This window comes from Rhinatrema bivittatum, chromosome 10, assembly GCF_901001135.1.
Source record: "Rhinatrema bivittatum chromosome 10, aRhiBiv1.1, whole genome shotgun sequence".
Lineage (NCBI taxonomy): Eukaryota > Metazoa > Chordata > Amphibia > Gymnophiona > Rhinatrematidae > Rhinatrema > Rhinatrema bivittatum.
In genome coordinates, this window is record NC_042624.1 from 67,117,851 (window position 1) to 67,135,207 (window position 17,357).

Consider the following 17,357-nt stretch of genomic DNA (forward strand, 5'->3'; position numbering starts at 1 on the left):
GCACACAGTGCACTGAGCATACTCAACCTGCAATTATCCCTGTGAGCCACAGGTGTCTCCCTCAGTCTCATCTTATAGCTAAAAGCGCAAGCGAAACTAAAATAAAAGTAAAAACATATACAGACCCAACTCCGCGAGGTGGCGGGTTGGTTTCGGGAGGACTAACATCCTGCTGTCCTGTGAGAACACCTGTTACAGGTAAGCAACTCCTTGCTTTCTCACAGGACAAGCAGGATGGTAGTCCTCACATATGGGTGAGTACCGAGCTGAGGATGCCCAAGAGTGCACCAAATGCACCCAAGACGCGCAAAAGGCACAATGACGGGGGTGGAATTTGGAACAGAGGGCATCCTGAAACCCTTAACGGGTTGGTGGAAGGATGTTGGGTAGTTAAACGGAAAAGAATAAGAGTAGATAGACTGGCCAAACATGGAGCATGCCGGCTAGTCATATCTACGCAATAATGGGCTGCGAAGGGTATGGAGAGAGCTCCAGGTTGCAGCCTGATAAATATGTACAAGCAGCAGCGGCCGAGGGGAAGCTATTGAGGCTGGGACGCACGCAACAGAGTGTGGTTACACACAGTGTTGTAGTGAAATGCCTGCTTGTTGGTAGGAAAAAAAGATACAGACTGTCAATTAGGAGGAATAGGTCTGTTTGCCCACTGGAACTCGCAGCTTGACTCTTGCCACAGAAGGAAAGAGTTAGGTGGAATTCCTATGGAATGTAGTGTGATCTAGATAGAATGCAAGTGCACTATTATTGTCCAAGAAGTGGAAAAACCCTCTCGCTTTGGTGAGAGAGAGGTGTTGGGAAAAATGGGCAGAGTATAATCTGAGTAAGGTGAGATGCAACGTCTACCTTAAGGAGGATATGAAGTTGAATACGTAAAACCACTCAGTCACGGAGGAACGCAGGGTCGGATGAGTATGTAACAAGGTGTGTAACTCACTGACTGTTGGCAGAAATGACATTTATGAGAGAAAGAATTTCCCATGCCAAACTGTGAAATGAGAGGAATGGAAAGGCTCGAACGGAGAACGTACGAGACTTATAAGGATAAGATATAGGTTCCATTCCGTGACTAGTGAAATTAGAGGCGGCTTGATCAGTGGATAATCCATGGTAAGACGATTCATAAGGGGTTTACCGTTAATCAGGTATCCCCACTCCCAAATGATACACCAATTGGAACAGAGGTGTACCTATGTGGAGGATGTCTGGGGAGCAAAATCCGAGGGAGCAAGAGAAAAGAGTGATGTAGAAAAAGAAAAAGGGTAATACCCTTTTGTATGCGTCATGTGGTAAATCATGTCATTTTGAATGGTAGGGATTTATGTGTGGAAGGTTTTGTGACGCTACCAGTACCTGAGAACATCAGTGAGTCTACGATTTGAGAATGACTTGTGAGAAGGCAAATTGGTTACTGGTGTGATAGACTGAGAAGTATGGGAAGCATACTGGTCTCGGCCAGGATGTGGGTCTGAGGAACAGTGAACCCCGTCCCGGTTCAACATTAGAAGAGTGATGGCTATAAGAGGCAGCAGAAGAGACACATGTAAGATGCCCTTGATGGAAGAAAGGCGTCTATGGGAACGCATTGGAAACATGTGTAGGGAGTAGAATCTGTGCACTATATGGTTTGATACGGACGCAGAGGGCAAGTTCGGTTGACCTCAGCGTTAGAAGATTTTTCTCGCTACACATATAGTCCGAGACCATTCGAGAGGATGGAAACCTACATGGAGAAGGTTTGCTAGTGTGTTCAGTAAATCTCTTAGATAAGTGGCCAGAGGATGCATGAAGTGAGCAAGGGCCAAGGGTAGAGCTGCACAGCTTTCTTGCAGAGCAGCGAAGAGGTTGTGCGTGCTTGTGTGTTGGAAAGCACATTGTCTCTATGCTGTCTGTATGCACAAAGATGTGTTGCAGAGGCAGTATTGAAAGGCATAAGGGTATAACTCATGGCTACAAGCTCCAGGAAGTTTATGTGAAACTATGCCGGGAGTGGAATAGACGCATATTGGGTTGAGAAGCTTTTAGGTCAAACTTTTCAACCCTGAGTAAATGCGAGCATGAGCAGAATCAGACTAGGTTTTGGTTCTAGATCTGCAATATGGATGAGGGATGAAAGCGGTTGAACAGCTTTGACCCACTGATAATGGAAATTCACTGAATCTAACCCATAGCAGTTTTGGATCTGTGAGGAAAGTGGATAGTGAAAAAAACCCCATGGCCCAACAATGAAGAATTGAGGGGCTGAGGTTATGGAAAATGCGCGCAGGGACATGTAAGAATTTATTAGAATGTCTGCGTGTATGCTGGACAGGAAGGTCATTATAACTGTGGTGTCCAGAAGTGTTGTATAATGGATTTATGGCAGTGACAGTAATCCCAGGTAGTAAATGTATAGTGAGTCATGAAGTTTGAGCTCCTTGCGTGGACTGACTTTGGTTATGCAGCTGTGCATGCAAGGAAGGCATGAATGATGTTGCACTCCGTAGAGAAACAGCAGTCACAGATAGTGATTGAATGAAATACCCTAGTTGCCGAAGCTGGTGCAACCGGCAGAGCTTGGGATTATAATATTGTTGACTCACCATGAAGCACATAGAAAGTTTAGAGGTAATGTACTTACTGCGATATGGAAGCATGGTGACGAAAGATACCATTTTACCTGTGCCTTCTGAAGAAAGTTGGTATTTCTGAGGTCCAGGATGGGCCCCCTGCACTTTGTAGCGTCTGGGGGAGTGTACCGGGAACCTTGATACAAAGTGGGGTGGCCGCTCTAATATCCGGCCAATTGGGAGACCAGGAGGTGTCCAACTGGAGGGGCTGATGTAATCTGGATATCATGTAACCTCCCACGGAAGCATGAGTGGTAAAGTCTTACCCGCATTTCTGTGTGCTGTACAAGGAGACATCGAGACCTGTCGTCAGGCTTCAAGGTGTACTTGCACTTGAGGTAGTAGCTGCTGGATCTAGTGTTTAGCAGATCAGCGAATGCATCTGTAACTTTGGTTCTGAATTAGGAACCAGAAGCCAGAGTATTAATCAGTACAGAGCCCCGTTGCTGAAAATGGGATGATGTCCTGATGCAATCCCAAAGAAACGATAGAGAGGTTCTCTTGGTATTGTGGCTGACATAGCTGGCAATGCGATATGTGACACTAATACGGTTCTTGGAAGGTACGTGACCTAGAACTTTTCGAACCATGTGGCCCGAATTAGAGAACACATCTCAATGGGAATGCCGCAGGAGCGGATACTTACCATCCAACGTGGATCGCCGAAGGCCAAGCCGGTGAAGTTTGCTGGCTCTGTGGATTTCAGGAGTCAGAGGGAGTAGACACCCATCTCAACTCTGATGCCTGGTATGGTGGCGCAGGTATAGAGGAGACAGGCTGAGCGTGGCTGGTGCTACAATCGTAATTAGTGGAGGGCCACAATCCCGCACCGATGTCGGTGGGGCACGCCTTGGGAACAGGGGAGCCAATTAATAGCTTGTGAACCCGGCCCTCGTCGCAGCGGCTCGATGTCTCGTGATGCCAGTGCAGAATTCTTCGGAACTCGTTCCGGTGTTTCTGGAGCACCAAGGACTGCCAATACTATGTGGAACAGTGTCGATGGCAGTAGTGATGTTGCTCGGCCCAAGCATTCTCCAGCATCGAGAAGGATAGCACTGATGTACTGGATGGCGTCGGTGGTGGACTGTCACCATGTCAGTAACGATGCATGCCACGGTGCTTGGCCCGGTGTTTCCCCAGCGCCGAGATGGATGCCCTCGCTATCTTGGATGGCGACTGATGACGGACTGTCAGCATGCCTGCACTGCTCCTGGCACTATGTAGCGTCGTAGGCTAATACGAGGCTTTAATAAGAAGCCAAGCATGGAGCACTGTGTTTAGGCGAGGGCATTACGTGGCTATGTCAGTATTGACGGTGTCTATGGCAGCCGAAGCGGCCTCGAGGGTATTGTCAAAAATATATATGAAAAAAACGTTGATGATCCGGGGAGCAACGATGACAGTGACGGAAGCACTGACAGCATCGGTGTACGTATCTATGAAAACGATGTGGCATCGAATAATCGAAAAAACATAGTTGGTATCGGAAAAATGATACTTGCATCGACTGAGTCGATGACCACATCGATAGGAACGAAGACACCAATGGAAGTGACGTGAGCGTCAAGGGCATCGATGTATGGAGGTGGGCGCCAATGGCATCGGTGGCATGGCAACGGGCATTGACAGTATCGATTGGATCGACTCGGGTACCAATGGCGCCACTGGCATCGCTGCCAACATGGGCATCGATGGCACCGACATGGCACCGATGGAATCGATGTTGGCATGGATGCCACCGGTGGAATCAACATTGGCATCGATGGAATCGATCCCGGCATCGATGCCCATCAATGGAATCCACCTGGCATCGATGGAAATGTCCTGGGCATCGATGACATTGATAAAATACACAATGGCATTCATGGAAATGACCTTGGCATTATTGGAAGTGCCCTGGGCGACGATGGCATTGACCCAGGCATGGATGGCACCGATGACACAAAGTGTGGTTCGATGGCATCCATCCGGGTGATGATAGCACCGATGAAACCCAAGGAAAAATCAGTGCCATGGATGAAAAACATGGATGGCCCTGATAGAAACGATGCAGGGACCAATGGCATCAGTGTACTGCGGGGGGAGGGTTACTGATGGCATCTAAGAATCCAGGACGGTCTGAAGGGGGTACCGATGGTAGCAATGAGGGCATAGACTGTTCGAGGGTACCGAGGAAATCGAAGGACCTGAAATCGACAGGGGCCCTGGTAGCAACAGAAACCGTGGAAGTCCCTGTCCCACTAGCGCTAATAACCAGGCAGAGTGTCACAGAAGGACACTCGCAGGCTATGTGTGGCTAACTGAAAACATAGGGAGAGGGAAGGCCGCAGTCGGTTGGCAGACCAGGGAGGTGACAGGAACCGACCGAAGAAACAGGGTATAGTACTCACCGAGCATCGAATATATGTACGCGAAGAGAGACCCGTGCAGGGAAAAGTATTTGTGAAGTAAACGTTTAAGTGTTTCCGTGCGGAAAAAGTGTTAGAATTTTTCACAGAGCTCCTAACCACTGTGCTTACTGCAGAGCGGAAAAAAGAAGACTGAGGGAGACACCTGTAGCTCACAGGGATAATTGCAGGCTGAGCATGCTCAGTGCACTCAGTGTGCCAGTGTCAGTCAAAGCTTTGTAGAAACTTTGACAAAAGTTTTCCATACAGGGCTCCATCCTGTGATGTCACCCATATGTGAGGACTACCATCCTGCTTGTCCTGTGAGAAGAGTTATTTAATCTTTCAGATAATACAGGACTAGGGGGCATGCCATAAAGTTAGCAAGTAGCACATTTAAAATAAATCAGAGAAAATTCTCTCGAACTCAATGTACAATTAAAACCTCTGGAATTCATTGGCAGAGGATGTGGTTAAGCAGCTAGTGTAGCTGGGTTTAAAAAAAGTTTGGATAACTTTCTGGGAGAAGTCAATAAACTGCTATTAATCAATAACAAATAACCACTGCTTGCTGCCAGCATTAGAAACAAGGAATTTATTTAATGTTTGGGTACTTGCCAGATACTTGTGACTTGGATTGGCCACTGTTAGAGACAGGATACTAGGCTTGATAGAAACTTGTTCTGACCCAGAATAGCATATCTTATTATAATCACTGGAAGATCAACTGGGAGGGTGTGTGCTTGTCTGTGAGAGGGGAATGTGAGACTGGTAGTGATTTTGTGTGTGAGGGGGGGGATCTGTGCTGAAGTATACGTATGCGCCAGATTGAGTGGGTGATTAGAGGGGAGATAGTGATGCAAGGGGAAGGAAGAAAGGAGCAGGGTAAGTAAGGGACACCCTCCATTCTCCCCACCCCCTGTAATGTGGATCCTGGAACCTCCATTTTCACCAGATCCTAAAATCCACCCCAAACTCCTGATCCATGATTCTCCCCTCATCTAATCCCCCTCTTATTCCTTCCCCCTATTCCTCAATCCCAGAACCTCCCTCCCTTTCTTGCCTCTCCCCAATCTCAAATTTGTGATTTTCACCTTATCTTCTCTCCTCTTACTTGATATTTCCCATCCCTGGTCCTCCATCTCAGTCCTCTATCCTCATCAAATTCCCGGTCCTCCTCTCCCCTTCCCAGAGAGATCCCTTTTCCTCATACAATAAAAACAATATATTACACAGGCATAAGCTAGGTTGGAAAATTATTTTGAGGCTCAAGTTAGCAGGACAAAACCCGATTTTAATATTTCACACTACTCTCCGCTAAATTCTGTCTGCGCAAATTGGATTAAAAAAAAAAAAAAAGAGGCAGTATTTTAGGCATTCCTGGAGCACAGTTTTATTTTGTCTAGGCAACAATGATATTCAGTGGTGTCTAGACAGAATTAGCCAGGTAAGTCTTGATGGTAAATAGCTTTCCTAAAGGTGTCCAGATATATTCAACAGAACAGTTATCCAGGTAAGTTCCACAGAATATATGATTAAATTTATCCAAATAATTTGCCCACTTGCTAATTACTCACTAGGGATCATTTTTTTTTTTTTTTATAAAAGATGACAATGTTTGCCAATGTGCTTCTGAATATTTATTTCTTAAAGCAGAATCTACCCTTCAGCTGCCTCTGGAAATGATGGGGCTGCCTTAAAAGTTCTGTGGCCTGTTTTCCCAACATCTACGAGGGTTGGGGGAGGATGCAACTACTCCAACAGTGCCTATAGGTATCAGAACTCTAAATCTATCACTGCTTGATTTTATTTATTTACATCTTTTTACTATACAGACGTTCAAGACAAAGATTCTTATCACACCGGTTTACATCAAACCCAAATCTTGTAAAAAGCTACCAATAACGAATATCTTAGAACCAGATTTAGAAGGAGAATTAAATATAAGTAATAGAGTAAAGCATAACATATCAAGTGGTTATCAAGATAAATACAAAAAACCTCGAAGAGGGAATAGATAAATTTGAACAGAACTCAGCACTTAGTTCAGAAATTAAGGGAGGAGAGGGCTATCTGGGGGGAGGTGGGGGGAAGCAACTAGGGGTCGGGGAAGGGACAGAAAATTACACGTAATTACATCAAATTGCAAGATAACTGCATATGAAGTCCATATTTGTGTCGTGGGATATTAAGGGAAGGCTTGTGTGAATAACCAGGTCTTAAATGTTGTGTAATGGCAACTAGAACAACAAAGAGAGAGAGGAGAGGAAGTGAAGTGAGAAGAAGCTGCAGAAATGAAAGAATAAGTCTATAAGACAATTGATGGTAGCCGACCAAGCTTCTCCCCTCTGGGGAAAAAACCAAAAGACAGTATAACAAGTTTTGAAAGCTATGTTAAAAACGACATCTGAAAATTATACTTAAATGTACACAAATTATATTCCTTGTATTCTTGCTATTTTCTTCATGCTATCACTGACTATCAGTAAGCAATTCGAACAGTGAGTATCCAAGCGTTCTAAGATCAAGTCATAATGTAAAGGGAATAAAAAGTAGAAGGAAAAAAATCACATATTGTTTGTGTGAAAGTCTGCAGATAAAAACTTTATAGAACCACTATATAACATACACACATCAAACTGAAATCTGTGCTGAAAATAATCTTCAGCCGGTATGGACTGCTCCTTTAACAGAAAATACTTTGGACATGTGTTTCTACTTATTAAGTCAAATTCTAAATCTATTCCCCAAAACACAAAGCTAAAGAATGATTAAAGCTGGCAAGCTTGACACTAACATGTCTGGTGCTCCCTCCGGCCCAATGAAGAAACTCCAGCATTAATCCCAGCATTAACCCCAGAATTGCTTTCATAAAATGCCAAATTGTTTCATCCTCAGTAAGAGCATTATTTTAAAGTCACAACTTTTTAAAGGAATACAAAATAGTTTAAACAATAGGTTTTAACACACATACAAAAAAGCTTCTAATAAAGGCAAAGAGTAGTATTTAAAATCTGTCGTCACCAAAAGGAAATATAGTTGTGATTATAAGTTTACACACCCCTGGCAGAATTTGAGCTATCAGACAAAACACATATTTGTAATGTTTCAAGTTAAACTATTATGCATCACAGAATAGCACAATCATTAAACAAATCCTAGCAATAAAGGAAATAAAATGTTCAAAAGTTTGCATACCCTTGTTAGAGCAGTAGGCTATGAATCAGGAGACCAGGGTTCGAGTCCTGCTGTCGCTCCTTGTGACCTTGGGCAAGTCACTTTACCCTCCATTGCCTCAGGTACAAAACTTAGAGAACTACCTACAGTATCTGATTGTAAACCGATGTGATATACTAAACCTTCAAAGTTGTTTCCAATGGTATGCAAAGAAATATTTTATGTAACTCAGCTCCAGATACAGCAGCTTTTGGCAGTATTATACTAGGAAGCAGAACCCTTACTAAGGCGTTGAGTGTTTAGCCTGAAATCTTAGACAAAAAATCCTGCTGCATGGTGGTGCAGATTATTAGCAGGTAGAAAGATGATGCATACCTGAACGAAAACATCAAGCTATAGGGAGAAAACATTAAAATAATAATTTTTTGATTACCCACAGCAATATACTTTAGAACTGTACACCCGGTAGAGACACTTGGCAAATCTGAAATGCCTCCGATGGATGAGATCTTCCTCTATGACCAAATGAAATAATTATCTCTACCCTGACAAGTGCTTGGCTACTCAGTAAACAGATGGTTTGGAAAACTGCTTTCACAGGTTCAGAATTATTTTGAGTTAAGAAACTATTTACTGTAAACAACCAACTAAAACAGTCAAAATACTCCAATACAACTACACTCACTTTATACTTGTTAAGCAGTGATAAATCCATTTCTAAGACTGCCATTATGGAATCTAAAAATAGTTTGCCAATCTAATTGGCATTCATTGGTTGCTTACGAGGCTTTGAAACAGCAAATGCCTCAATGGTATACAGTGACAATTTGTTACAAACAGACTGAACATTACCAAGACAAGGGAAGAGAACAATGCAAAAGTCCAAAAATGTAACAATGTAGTTATTTTTATAATACTAACTAATGCTGCTGAAAGCCATGAATCAAAACAGGCTAACTAGTGCAACTACAAATCCCGACTTTTTTTTTCCTCTTGGACAGAAAGGATTTGGAAACATTGATGGAGAATACTGGCTAGGACTAGAAAACGTTTATCTGCTGACTAACCAGGACAACTACAGACTGCTGATTGAACTAGAGGACTGGAGCAACAAGAAAGTCTATGCAGAATACAGCAGTTTCCGCCTTGAGCCAGAGAATGAATTTTACAAGTTACGCCTGGGAACTTACCAGGGTAATGCTGGAGACTCTATGGTGTGGCACAATGGGAAACAGTTCACTACACTGGACAGAGATCGAGATAGTTACACAGGTAATAGAACCTCCTTTATAATAAGGTTTGAGAAACATGTTCATTCTTTCCACATCTTTGTCAAAGAAAAACAATTATAATTGGTTATTTGTAAGCACTGCAACCACATTGTAATTACATTTAATATTTAGAAAAGTAGATAAGAACATAAGTTGCCATACTGCACAGACCAAGGGTCCATCAAGCCCAGCATCCTGTTTCCAACATTGGCCAAATACCTGGCAAGTACCCAAACATTAAATAAATCCCATGCTACTAATGCCAGTAATAGCAGTGACTATTCCCTAGGTCAACTTGATTAATAGCAGTTTATGGACTTCTTGTCCAGGAACTTATCCAAACCTTTTTTAAACCCAGCTATACCAAATGCCTTAACCATATCCTCCGACAACAAATTCCAGAGCTTAAATGTCGTTGAGTGAAAGAATGTCAGATTTGTTTTAAATGAGTTACTTACTAACTTCATGGAGAGTCCCCTACTATTTTCTGAAAGAGTGAACAGATTCACATTTACTCATTCTAGTCCTCTCATGATTTTATAAACCTCTATCATATCTCCCCCTCAGCTGTTTCTTCTCCAAGCTGAACAACCATGACCTCTTTAGACTTCCCTCACAGTGGAGCCGTTCATCCCTTTTATCATTGTAGTCACTCTTCTCTGTGCCTTTTCCAGTACAACTATATCTTTTTTGAGATGCGACTAGAATTTCACACAGTATTCAAAGTATGATCTTACCATGGGTGATTTATCTACTCTGAATAATTGTGTCATCTAAAAATTTGCTCACCTCACTCGTCGTATCCCTTTCCAGAACATTTATAAATATATTGAAAAGCACAGGTCCAAGTACAGATTCCTGAGGCACTCCACTGTTTACATTTTTCCACTGAGAAAATTGACCATTTAATCCTACTCTGTTTCCTGTCTTTTAACCAGCTTGCAATCCACAAAAGTACATTGCCTCCTATCTCATGACTTTTTAGTTTTCTTAGAAGCCTCTCATGTGGGACTTTGTCAAATGCCTTCTGTCCTATTGGTTATCCTTCCACAAAGTCTCTGAGATGCCAACTATGTCTCTCAGCATTCACTGCTATACATTCTAACTCTTCCATCTTACTTCTTAGACTTCTAGCATTGGCATACAGACATTTCAAAGTGTGTTTATGTTTGTATTATCAACCTGCTTTTCAGTTGAAAGGGATAATTTGGAATCCTTCGGCTCAGGTGATTCTTTACTTATAGGCACATGGAGTACATTTGCTTTTATTGGAACCTCGCTGTTGAGATACCCTAACTCTCCTGTTTCATTATTATCCTTAGAAGATACCTCCCTCCCAACCATGTTATGCTGAGTGACAGTCTGCTTTCCCCCTTGTTCTAATTTAAAAGCTGCTTTAACTCCTTTTAAAGGTTAACGTCAGCACTATCCTCTTTTTAAAGGTTAGTAGGCACTATCGTCTTATCCATGCATTGAGATTCTGGAGCTGTACCTGCCTCTGGGGACCTGCATGTGGACACGGAGCATTTCAGAGCATGCTACCCTGGAGGTTCTGGATTTCAGCTTTCTACCTAAAAGCCTAAATATGGTTTCTAGAACCTCCCTCCCACATTTTCCTATGTCGTTGGTGCCCATGTGTGCCATGACAGTCGGCTCTCTCCCAGCACTGTTTAAAATCCTATATAGGTGATGCGTGAGATCCACCACCCTCACACCAGGCAGGCAAGTTTCCAGGCGGTCCTCACATTCACCAGCCACCCAGTTATCTACATTCCTAATAATCAAATCACCAACTATGATGGTCAATCTAACCTTTCCCTCTTGGGCAGTAGCTCTGGGAGACTCGTCCTTGGTGAAAGAGGACAATGAATCACCTGAAGAGCAGGTCCTTGCTACAGGATCACTTCCTGCTGCACCAGGGTGATACTCTCCGACCAGGAGACCTTCCTGTTCCAGGGCTGCACCAGTATACAGCACATGATAGATATAAATTTGAAAAATGAAGAAATTACTTACCTAATAATTTAATTTTCCTTAGTGTAGACAGATGGACTCAAGACCAATGGGTTATGTGTTCCCCTGCTAGCAGATGGAGACTGAGTCAGGTTTCAAAGCTGTCGTCAGCCTAGATATATCCTTGCAGTGACCTCAGCCATTCAGTATTCTCTTCAAAAAGCCATTGTGGACATATTATTGAAGAACTTGGATACAACTTGATTAAAAACTTGATTAAAAGGCTGGAGACCGCCACTGTACTCAAACATCATAAGCGCTGAAACAGCAATACTATAGATGTCCTGAATTAAGGATAGGGCAATGGCTTACCCGTATTCATATGAAATCGAGGTTCACCTCATGGGCGATTCCTTGGTGCCTCTCCTGGGCAGCTGAGGGCGGGATGCTGAGTCCAATCTGTCTACACTAAGGAAAACGAAATTATCAGGTAAGTAATTTCTCCATTTCCTAGTGTGTAGCCAGATGGACTCAAGACCAATGGGATGTACAAAAGCTACTCCCGAATGGGGCAGGAGGCTGCCCTTGGTCTGGTTAGCATCGCCCTCGCAAAAGCTGCATCCTTTCGGGCCTGGACATCCAGGTGGTAGAACCTGGAGAAGGTGTGTAAGGAGGACCACATCACTGCTAGACAGATGTCAGCGGGAGACAGTAGCTTCGTTTCCGCCCAGGATACTGCCTGGGCCCTGGTAGAATGAGTTTTGACCTGAAGGGATAAAGGCTTCCCTGTCTCTACATAAGCTGCCTTGATTACTTCTTTGATCCAGCGAGCTATGGTAGCTCACGAAGCTGCTTTGCTCTGTTTCTTTCCCCCATGAAGAATAAACAAGCAATCTGTCTTGTGCATTGATTCTGAACGTTCCAGATACCGCACTAAGAGTCTGCTGACGTTTAGATGGCGAAGAAGGCCGTAGTCTTCTGTGTCCTTGTGTCTATCCAAGGACAGTAAGGAGATAAGATTAGTTCAGGTGAAACTCCACCTTTGGTAAGAAGGAGGGGACGGTGCAAAGCTGTACTGTTCCTGGAGTAAAATTGGAGGAATGGTGCCCGACAAGACAGTGCCTGAGGTTCAGAGATGCAATGAGCCAAGAATATTGCTACCAAGAATACCATCTTTAGTGTTAATAGGCATAGCGATTTACTGCGCAGTGGTCTGAAGGAGGGCCCTGCTAGGAAGTCCAATACCAGATTGAGGTTCCATAGGGAGACCGACCACTAAGGATGGTCGGAGTTGTTTAACCCCTTTTAGGAAACGGGTCAAGTCCGGATGTGCCGACAGACAGTTTCCGTTCACCTCGGCCCTGAAGCAGGAAAGGGCTGCCACCTGGACTTTGAGGGAGTTTATGGACAATCCTTTGTTCAGGCCGCCTCTAAAAATTCCAGAATCATGGAGATCTTGGCTGTCCACGGGGGCACCCCGCGCTCCTCGCACCAGGCCTCAAATATTCTCCAGATCCATATGTACGCCAGAGATGTTGAGAACTTACATGCGCGGAGCAATGTAGCAATCACGGCCGCCGAATAGCCATGCTTTTGTCAGGAGAGCCCTCTCAAGGGCCAGACCGTAAGAGAGAATAGAGTTGGGTTTTCATGAAGAATCAGGCCTTGCTGGAGAAGGTCCTTGTGCAGGGGGCGGTAAAGAGGACTCTCCACGAGAAGTCTCCACATGTCTACACACCATGGGCATCTGGGCCAATCTAGGGACATCAGAAGGAATAATCCTCTGTGGTGTTCAATCTTGCGGATGACCTTGCCCACTAGAGGACACGGAGGGAAGGCGTACAGTAAGTCCCCCTCTGGACTAGGGCATCGATCCCTTGGGAGCTCCGATCTAGTCAGACTGAAGATCAGGGGAACATTCGCATTGTGAGATATAGCCAGTAGGATGATGGATGAGAGGCCCCAGCAATCTACTAGAAGCTGGAATCCTCTGGTCGACAGCGTCCATTCCCCCAGATTCAGACATTCCCTGCTGAGAAAGTCTGCTGTGACATTGTCTTCTCGTGATGTGGGAAGCTGAGATCCCTTGTAGGTTTAATTCTGCCCATTCCATAAGGGGTCTATTTCCAGAGACACCTGGTGGCTCTTGGTTCCTCACTGGCAGTTGATGTAGGCCACCGTTGTTGTGTTGGACAACATCATGTCGATTGCTTGCCCCTGGAGCCTGTGGCTGAACTGCAGGCATGCTAATCTGACCGCTTGCACTTCTAGGCAGTTTACTTTCCAGTTCGCCTCTTCCTCGGTCCATTGTCCCTGGGCTGTAAGTTTCTGACAGTGAGATCCCCACCCTCGGAGGCTCGCGTCCATCATGAGGACGATCCAGCTCGGTGGGGACAGGCTTACGCCCTTGCTTAGGTGGAATTCCTGTAGCCACCACTGGAGCATCTCTCCATTGGTAGGTGAAGGCGAATCAAGTAGCCGAGACAGTGGGTTCCAGTGTGACAGTAGGGAGTGTTGGAGAGGCCGCATGTGTGCCCTCGCCCACAGTACTACTTCCAGGGTTGATGCCATGAGGCAGAGGAGCTGGAGATAGTCCCACACCTTGGGGCACATTGTGTTCATTAACCAGCGCACTTGATCCATGAGTTTCCTCCTCCTCCTCGAGGGAGGGAGAAAGACCTTGTCCTATTTGGTGTCAAATTAGGCCCCCAGGTACTCTGCCTGACAAGGCTTGAGGCTGCTCTTGCCCATGTTCATGAATCAACCAATTTCCTGTAGGAGGGACCTGATCCTGCTGGCCACCTGGAGGCTCTCTTCCAACGACTTCACACCCTGATCATCCAGTCGACCAAGTAAGGGTGCATCAGGATCCCTTCTTTCCTCAGTGCCGCTGTCACGACCACCATAAGTTTGGAGAATGTTCTGTGGGCGGTTGCCAGGCCAAAGGGTAACACCCAGAATTGGTAATGTTGGCCCAGTACCGCAAAGTGTAAACGCTGGAGGTCTTGACAGATTGGAATATGGAGGTAGGCCTCAGAGGTCCAGGAAGGTTAGGAACTCTCCTGGCTGCACTGCCATTATGACGGAGCGGAGAGTTTCCATGCGGAAGTGTATTATCCGCAGATGACTGTCGACGCTCTTGAGATCCAAGATGGGTCAGAATGAGTCCTCTTTCTTGGACACGATGAAATAGATGGAATAACGCCCCATATTTACTTGGGTACCAGAGTTATAGCCCTCAGACTGAGGAGCCTTATCAGTGTGGATTCCATTGCCAGTTTCTTGTGCTGGGAGAGGCAAGGTGACATGAACCTGTCCCAAGTAAAGCTGTGGAATTTGAGAGCATAACCTTCTTGTATGATGCCCAGTACCCATTTGTCCGATGTGATCTCGACCCACTGCTGACAGAAGAGGGAGAGTCGGCCCCCTATCTCCTCTTCCCGAGGATGGGTTTGCCCAACTTCATTGGGAACCTGAGCCTGAACCTGTTTCTGTTTTTGTCTGTTCCGAAAGGACTGAGACCCTTCCCGAGGGCTGAGGTGTCTGAAATGACAAACTTCTGTAAGGCCAGAAGCACTGGGAGTCCCTGGCCCGACCCCTCATGGGTGAGGGGCGCTGTGACCTCTTTTTCTTATCTTCCGGTACCCTGGGCACTGGAAATTTACCCCAATTATTGGCTAGCTTCTCCAATTTGCTTCTGAATAGGAGGGATCCCTTAAAGGGCTTTGTGAGGATCGCCTTAGAAGTTGCGTCCGCTGACCAGTTTCGCAACCATAGCTGTCTTCTGGCCGCCACCACTGAGGCTACTCCTCTGGCTGAGGTACACACAAGGTCCGAGCTTGCATCCACCAGGAAGACTGCGTGGGTTCAATCTCCTCTCCAGCATGCGCCCCAGGGCTATATGCCTCTCTCAAGAGGAGCAGACATGAAGGAGCCACCAGGGCACAACAGGACATGATCTTCAGTGTCACTGCTGTTGCGTCGAAGGCTTGCTTAAGGATGGATTCCAACCACCTATCGTGAGCACCCTTCAAGGCTGCTCCTCGCTCTACAGGGATAGTTGTTCGCTTCGAGACGGCACAGACCAAGGCGTCCACTTTTGGGAAATGCAGGTGTTCCCTGACTGCTAGGTCCAGAGGATATAAGGCCTCCAAAGGCCTGACCTCCTTTAAAACTTGCCTCTGGGGCACCCCATTCAAGGTCAATCAACTCTTGGATGGCTTCCAGCATCAGGAAATAGGCAAGTGACTTTCCATAGAGACGCCAGGATGGGGTTCTTCTTAGGCTCCAACTTAGGGTCCCATGCCCGGAACTCCCAGAGTCTTCAGGGTCTGGAAGACTAGGGCCGGTAATTCATCTATGTGGAAAAGTCGAAGCATGGTCTGGTATGGCTCCAGGCCTGGAGGGATTTCCCTGTCCTCCAAATGAATCCCTGTCATCTGTGGTGTCTGGGTCCCTGTCAGGAATACCCTTGATGAGGCAAAGCATGTCCCGAGGCCTTCCCAGTTGGGGTTCAGTCCAGGAAGGGGCAGGAGCTGACTGCGCCTTAACAAAGGCTTGGAGGCCCTGAAAAAATTCCAACCAGGAGAAGGCCGCCGGGTCCATATTTGACCCAGGAGGAACCGGGGTAGGGGCCGCTGAACTGCCCTCTCCCGGGGAGGACGCAGCCCTAGAATTGCTCAGGTCCGGGGTGCTGCTGGATAAGGTCCTGGCTGACCTGTCCACCAACTGGGATGGGCCAGGCTTGGAAAATTTGAGAATCCAGTCCTCCCTGGGCCTCCTCACAGGCTGACAAAGGCAGAATTCCAGGTCAGACTAGGCGGCCGCCCAAAGGAGTGTCGTCTGAGCTTCTTTGCTTCCAGGGCCATAACCTCTGTAGCTTGTGCGTTTAGCTGGTTAATGCCTCTCAAGCGCACACAGACTCGTCTCGGCACGTGTAGATCAAAGCAGCCGGTTGTGCGCTAAGGTGTACGCACACTTATGCGCATGTTAGGTGCACAGGACAGCCTGCACCATGCGTACTGACAAAGGGGGAAAATGGCGGCACACCAAACCACGCACAAGATGGCGGCGCCCTGGATCTCCAAGTGGAGAGTCCACCAAGCCTGAAGTGGGGCCTAGCCCACCAGAAAGCCGCTCAGAAACCCCCTTCCCTCGCCTGAACGGGATAGGGAACGATATTGGTACAGCGCACAGAGCAAGAAAACCGGAGAAAAGACTTACCGAAGCCCTTCCACATCTCTGGTTCGCAGGAGTTCTCTCTACTTACCTGGTCTCAGCGCTTAGCAGATGAGTACAGAGGCGGCCACCGGCTGCAGGGGAAAGAAGACTTAGGCCTTCACTACCGTGCTCGGCTTCTGCACCCGCTGCCTTTCAGCTGCTTCAGCAGCAAAGTCCACGCCAGGAGCCAGCTACTGTACCAAGACACACCTCTGAGGGATCTCTGAAATCAACTCAGGAATTCTCAACTGGGGGGAGGGACCCTTAGGTATCACCGCAGGGGAGTGGGGCTCGATCTTCTTTTCAATTTGAAGGTAAACATTTTCTCCTTTGCATTAGTGCTGCAATCCCACTAAACACCACTGCTGGTGTGGGGATAGCGTCCATATCTGCTAGGAGACTGAGAGATACTGAATGGCTGAGGTCACTGCAGGGGTATATCTAGGGGTGACATCAGCTTTGAAACCTGACTCAGTCTCCATCTGCTAGCAAAGGAACACATAACCCATTGGTCTTGAGTCCATCTGGCTACACTCTAGGAAATGGTCGATTTAGTACAACTGAGCAGAGTTATCTTCACAAAGGTTTCAACTTTGACATATCGACTAAAAGTCACAAGCTTTAAAACTGAGCTAAATAAATTCTTTCCATTTAATGCAAACTACATCGTAACACTGACAAATACTTATCCCAATATTTGCTTCGATTACCTTCCTGGAGTTAAC

At 46.0% G+C, this 17,357-nt stretch overlaps 2 protein-coding genes across 6 annotated transcripts in view; one reads left to right on the forward strand and one right to left on the reverse strand.

Moving 5' to 3' along the window:
- The window catches only part of RALGPS2 (Ral GEF with PH domain and SH3 binding motif 2), a 785,699-nt gene that overhangs the window by 483,500 nt on the left and 284,842 nt on the right, over nucleotides 1–17,357 (reverse strand). The window lies entirely within an intron of this gene.
- The window catches only part of ANGPTL1 (angiopoietin like 1), a 164,130-nt gene that overhangs the window by 140,413 nt on the left and 6,360 nt on the right, over nucleotides 1–17,357 (forward strand). The window contains exon 4 of the mRNA XM_029618598.1: nucleotides 9,190–9,460. Coding sequence (XP_029474458.1) covers nucleotides 9,190–9,460 — 271 coding nt within the window. The remainder of the gene's footprint in view (nucleotides 1–9,189; nucleotides 9,461–17,357) is intronic.